The sequence below is a fragment of the Megascapheus bottae genome, chromosome 5 (genome assembly GCF_031878675.1).
Source record: "Megascapheus bottae isolate mThoBot1 chromosome 5, mThoBot2.hap1, whole genome shotgun sequence".
NCBI classification, from domain to species: Eukaryota; Metazoa; Chordata; class Mammalia; order Rodentia; family Geomyidae; genus Megascapheus; species Megascapheus bottae.
In genome coordinates, this window is record NC_143513.1 from 9,391,432 (window position 1) to 9,397,494 (window position 6,063).

The 6,063-nt window shown below is 45.2% G+C and overlaps 1 protein-coding gene across 1 annotated transcript in view; it reads right to left on the reverse strand.

The window, feature by feature from the left end:
- Positions 1–1,790, reverse strand: part of Npsr1 (neuropeptide S receptor 1) — a 92,742-nt gene extending 90,952 nt beyond the window's left edge. Inside the window, exon 1 of the mRNA XM_090332273.1 lies at positions 1,644–1,790. Within this exon, the coding sequence (XP_090188399.1) occupies positions 1,644–1,790 (147 nt within the window). The remainder of the gene's footprint in view (positions 1–1,643) is intronic.
- Between the last annotated feature and the right edge of the window lie 4,273 nt (positions 1,791–6,063).

Sequence of the window (6,063 nt, forward strand, 5' to 3'; positions counted from 1 at the left end):
ACTCAGAAAACAAATCCAGACATTTAAAGCCCCCAGTGAGACATAATTCTGCTGTCTGCTTTTCTTCATCCTGTTTTATGATAAATGCACCGGAAGAAAAGAGATGCAGATGACAGACAATATGATTCTCTTTGGTGCCCAGAGGGATCATGGCTGGGGCCCTGAGTGCAAATATCAATGCCATCCAGAGCAAGAATTTGTTTGTGTATTCAAGGCATCCCATCAGATGGTGGTAAAAATTAAAAACAAAAACACTAGCGAAGTGCTTGGTCTGAGATTGATTATTGTCTGAGTCTCAGAGCCATCAACAGCCATCTTGATGATGATGATCAATTTTACAAGGCTAGTCTCTCCCCTCTCTTAGCTGTCACATTCCACAAGTATCAAAAGCAACAGAGACCATAGCTGAGTAGCGTTGGTATTTCTTGCCTGTACAAAGCCTGCCGAGGTAGGGAGTGATTTCATAAAGAGAATTATTCAGTCCACAGTAAGTCCCATTTTATTCCCTATGTTGTGTCTTGGAGCCCAGCAGCCAGGCTGTGTCTGTGCATGCATTAAGAAGGACTCTGAGGGACACTGGCAAAAATGATTTGTTCAGACTGTCTTACCGCAGGGCCTCTCCTCCTCCAAGTTAGCTAGCTCCCTGATTAAAGTTTTATTCAAAGTATTTGCAGAGCAGCTGCAAACCTCCAGCAAACAGATGGATCTTATGGTAATTCTACCATTTGTGTAATTCCCCCATCATTTCAAGAATACCCAAAGAATTAAAGACCACCTTGAGACAAGGGGATTCTGCCCCACATACTTCCCCTGGGGCATATAGGGCCAGTTTGAGAGCGGTGACTCGGTACAATGATTCAACACTCATCTGGCCAGCAGTGTCAAATCACCTGACCACCCAACTTTCTGGGCAAGAAGCAGGAATCGCAAGATTTTCTAGGTATCTGATTGGTTTCTGTCTGCCAGTCCTTTTTGCAGGGCAAGAAAAACTTTATGAGGATGAATGAGATCTTTTGATACAGAGCTGAGAGGTTTCATTTGTTCTAGGAGGCAACTTGTTGCAAACTCTGCCTCCAACCACCACAACGAGCAATGGAATTCTCAGCAAGGGTCCACAATCAGTGGCACCTTCTGCTTGCCTCACTCCACACCAAGACTCTCAGGACATCTGTCCCTGTCACCAGGGTATGTGAGCCATCCACACCTCCCCATCCTAGCTGAAAACCCCCGCTGCACTAATGAGCAAGCAGAGGGCAACTAAGAATTGGCTACTGTAGTAAATTTACTGCTTCTGCTAGAAGCAAGCATTTCAAACTCCACTATAGAATTAGCTAGAAGTGTTTCCACTTAAGGTTAAGATCGAACAAAACTAAAACGGAAAGCCAGAATGACTTACTCTTAAAAACATTCCTCAGGATTCACAAGCTAGTAGCAGTAGCAGCATATAAACACACCTGCACACTGAGCACCTTAGAGCTCAAGCTTATCAGTTTAGGGGATTTTCCTCCTTTTTATTTTATTTTAGTAAAGAAAATAAATAACACCCACTCACCACAGGACCAGCTATGACACAGCATGGTCTTCGCTGTGCCGCCTGCTCTCAACATTAAACTCAGCATTTGGATGGGAGCTCGGATACTTACCCTAAAGGAGGAGTAGATGGAGCCCTCTTCCTCTGATTCCACCTCCTCTGTGAAGGCCACCATCCCAGTGCAAGCCACTAGGGAAGGATCTGGGCCTGGCACAGTCCCGGTAGAAGAGGGGCTGTCCTCTGGGAGGCTGGCTGACATAGCTGAGGCAAGAAAGGAGCGGAGTGTCTGCACCAATGGTGAGTCCAGCTGGTGTCCTGAGCGCAGGGCAGTTGCAGCCCCTGCCTGTACCTCGTCTGTCTCTCAGAGCTTCTTGCTGGAGCCTGGCTGAGTGAAGGCTGAGAGCTCAGAGCCCGCCCAGAGCCCACCTCGCTGAAAGCTGTTTCTGACAACAGGGAAGAGCCACGTGCATGCATCTTCACAGTGCCACTGGAGCCAGCCCAGCCCTCCTCACCCTGCCATTAGCCTGGGCTGTTGCAGCTGCACCCCAAGAGTGAGTCATCCCATGGGGCAACCTGATTGAACCTCCCTGCTTTGCCTGCCGTAGGATCCTCACATCTGCTCCCACTTCAACAATACAGGAGGATCTGGATGATTCAGTGGGTTTATTAATTCGGGTCATGTTTACCCCCTGAAATCAATCATAATTACACATTTGTCAGAGCCGAGGTTGCTTTCAGACCTAGCATTTCCAACCAGGTGGGAGATCGCTTGGGAGCATGCACATCATTTTCATGGCTGCAGCCGGATAGCACACACTCACTTCATACCCAGGTTTCTAACCTCAGGTTAGAAGGGTTTTGCAGAAAAGTCAAGGGACCATGTCTATAAGCAACACAGATAGACAGGAGCCAGGGGCCTCGCTCAGGGTACAGGTGCGGTGGGCATTTACAGAGGGGTTTGGCAAGGAAAAGAACACAAGCATGCACTTCATACATTCACATGGTGTCTTTGTACTTTTCCTTTGATTTCCAGGACAGCTCCACAGTGGGCAGGGAAGGCTCTGTGTTCCCCCTTTCCATGATCACTTTCGAGGAGAGCCATGACTTCTGCCCCTCAACTCCTTCAGGACTCTGGGATGGCTCTGAGCTTCCCAGATAGTGTGAGTTCCTGCACCAGGGTGAGTTGTGGTAACTAACCATGCTGAATCAAGTCTCAAGTGCTTGGCCCGGTGTGAATCCACAGGCTCTGAGCTGCTTGTATTCTGCTGTACCAGTACAGCCCCTGCTGGCTTGTATTGAAAACATTGTGTAAGCCAACAGGCCAGTGGCTACACAGGTCTGTGGTACACAGGAGGTAGCATCAGAAAAGATCTCATCAACTGTCTGGAGAAAGTGGTACCATGATCTTTCGCGGTCAGGGCAGAGGTAGTGCACTTAGAATTGAAGGGCATGGAGTCTGTGATGAAGAAAGCTGGCTGGAGAGAGCTGGGTTAAGTATGAATTCATGAGGGCAGAGTCAAAGCACAACATTAGGTCTGGTGTCCTGGTGGCTCACATCTATAGTCTCAGGTAGTCAGAAGATGGAGATCAGGAGGATGGTGGTTCAAGGTCAACTAGGGCATAAAGGTTAGTGAGGTTTTATTTCAACAAACAGTTGTGGTCATTCACACCTGTAATCTTAGCCCTGTGGGAGACATAGATAAGAAGATTATGATCTGAGACTAGCACTGGGCAAAAAGTGAGACCATATCTGAAAAACAACTAAAAGACAAAAGACAAACAACAACAACAACAAAAATATTGCATCTCAAATGGTGGAGTGCCTGCCTAGCAAGCCTGAGGTCCTGAGTTCAAATCCAGTAGTGACCCCTCTGGAAAAACCAACAGCAAAAGAACAAAATAGTAAAATAACTCCAGTAGGCAAGTACTACCACTGGCTTATGCACACAGTGAGATGTTCTACCACGTTGCCAATTAAAGAAAAGTGATTTGAAACAACAAGAACATTGAGCATAGGAAAAGCCAGAGAGGGAATTCTCTGAGTTGTGACACAAGGTGGAGTGGGCACACATTTCAAATCTGCTGGGAGCCAGTTGGCTCAGTTACTTCCAGAAAAACTCTGACAGCTCTAATCAAACCAGAAAGATATGTACTATAAAGCAACCTACCATCCATCTCAATCTGGGTTAATTCCTTGTGTCTAATGTGGAGAAAATTCATCCTAATGAACCTTCGGAATGTGTATACTTTTCTGGTGGGCTGTTTTCCTTCAAATAGATGTAGAAGTCAAGTTGTGTGAAAAAAAGAAAACTTTTGCAAGGAGGCTGAAACAAGGAAAGTCATAGAGCAGTAGTAAAGAGAAAGAAGAAGGGTAGAGTAGGCCGCTCCATGCAGGACTGTCCACTCAGGACTCTACTCAAGGCCCAAGCCAAACCTTGATTGACCTGTGCTTCTCAAAAGAAATGTCTCCTGAGTAGTGAAACAAAAGCCATATAATGAATGATTGTTGTCCTTAATGTACTATGTTGTCTCTCATCTCCTTTGCTGTCCCTTGGTTATCTCATATTGGTATAGTATCTCACTTTGTTACCTGATATATTGAATTTATTTGTATTTGGATATTTGAAATTTGATAGGGAAGGGGGGAAAACCAAGATGGGTGGGGGTGTGAGGGGGGAGGGAAACGGGTACCAAGACATGTGAAAGGGTATCAATGTATGTGAATTAATGCACCTTCTATCTGGCAAATATCATGTAACCCTTTTACTAATTACAATAAAAAATAGACAACGGAAAAAAAATAAATAAAAATTATAACAACTATAATAAACTTTACATCCAGTAAACAATAAAAAACAAGGAAAGTGCTAAAAAAAATGTCTCCTGAGCTCAGGAGGAAAGATTGAGAAGACCTCATCTCAACCAATGGCTGGGTGGTGTACACTTATCATGTCACTACAGGAGAGGTTGAGATCCAGGCCAGCCAGGGCAAAAATGTCCATGAGATAACGGAAAAAGCTGGGTGAGTCGGCATGCATCAGTCATTTTAGGTATGGCAGGAAGAAAAAATTGATGGCCCAGACCGGCTTGGGCAAAAATCAAGGCATTATCTCAAAAATCACCAGAGTCAAAGGACTACACACATGGCTTAAGTAGTAGAGCATCTGTCTCAAAAGCACAAAATCGTGAGTTTGAGCTTAGTTCCACATTCCCCAAAGACACCTCTGCAGCACTGCTTACAAACAGTGCAAGGAAGCAAAGTGCACATTCAGAAAGATACCTGCAAAGAGTTAGTACCCATGCACCCATTAACTGAGTGTACAACTTTCCACAACCATGGATGAAAGAGAATAGATGATTTACAGTCACAAACAGCATCACAGATGAAGCTCACGACATAGCGCTGAGCTAAATTTATTACTGTATTATGTGTAGATGCAATAGAATACCATGACATAGCAAAAAAGGAATGGTTGCAGACTGGGTAACAAACGAACATGGTTTAATAGTTAATTTATATATTTCGTTTACCAGTACTGAGACTTGAACTCAGAGACTTGTTTGTTCACCTAGGGCTCTACCACTTGAACCACACTTCTAGTCTTGCTTTTCTGCTGATTAATTGGAGATAGAGTCTCCTTGTCTTTTCTGCCTGGGCTTGAACTGTGAGTCTATAGATCTCAGTCTCTAGGATTTCAGATATGAGCCACTCACACTTAGCTAATAAAAGATCATTTTATATGTCTGTCTGGCTCACTATAGGATATACACATGGTGTGTTTGTGAGGGTAGTTTGGGATGGAGTAATGTCTAAATCGTGCTGAGGCAAGCCTCCTCTCTCCTGTGGCCCTCATTCTCTCAGCTCATGACACGGACAGAACAAAAACCTGACCCTCCTTCAGGGAAGGAGACCCGGCTGACTCACTGCTCCAAGCTGGGGTGTTGGAATTTGCTGGCCTTAGATCTCATGTGTCCCAAATACCAGAGTCAAACTGTATTGTTTCTGTTTTCTGTTTCCTGGGAAATGTTGCTCCTGTATGGCTTTTACCTTCTCTCCCTAGTGAGTCCATATTCTGAGGCAGGCGTTGTTGAAATAAATGAGGCAGTTCTTTATGTCCCAGGACAGGTGATGGTGTGTCAGCCAGCACGTGTGGAAGAGGAGCTTCCATATCTGTTATGCACAGAAATTTGTTCCAAGCACTGTGAAATCAGTGTGGAGCTCCTGAACAATCTAAAACCAGAACTGCCACCCTGGTATAGCTGTACAGCTCCTGGTACGTATGCCAGAGAATCCGCTTACTGTAGAGACACCAGCACACCCTGACTTGTCACCACACTATTTAAGAAAGCCCAGGTACAGAGTCAGCTAGATCGTTTAAAGACTGACTGGGTAAGAGGAGGAGTTTTATAAGGAACCAGATGATGTCATTTGCTGGGAAGTAGAAGGAAAGGGAGCCTGTCAGGCCCAGTGACGTTCATCAGAAAGACAAGCATCCCAGGTACCCTCTCACCTGTGGCATTTGTGGAGCCTG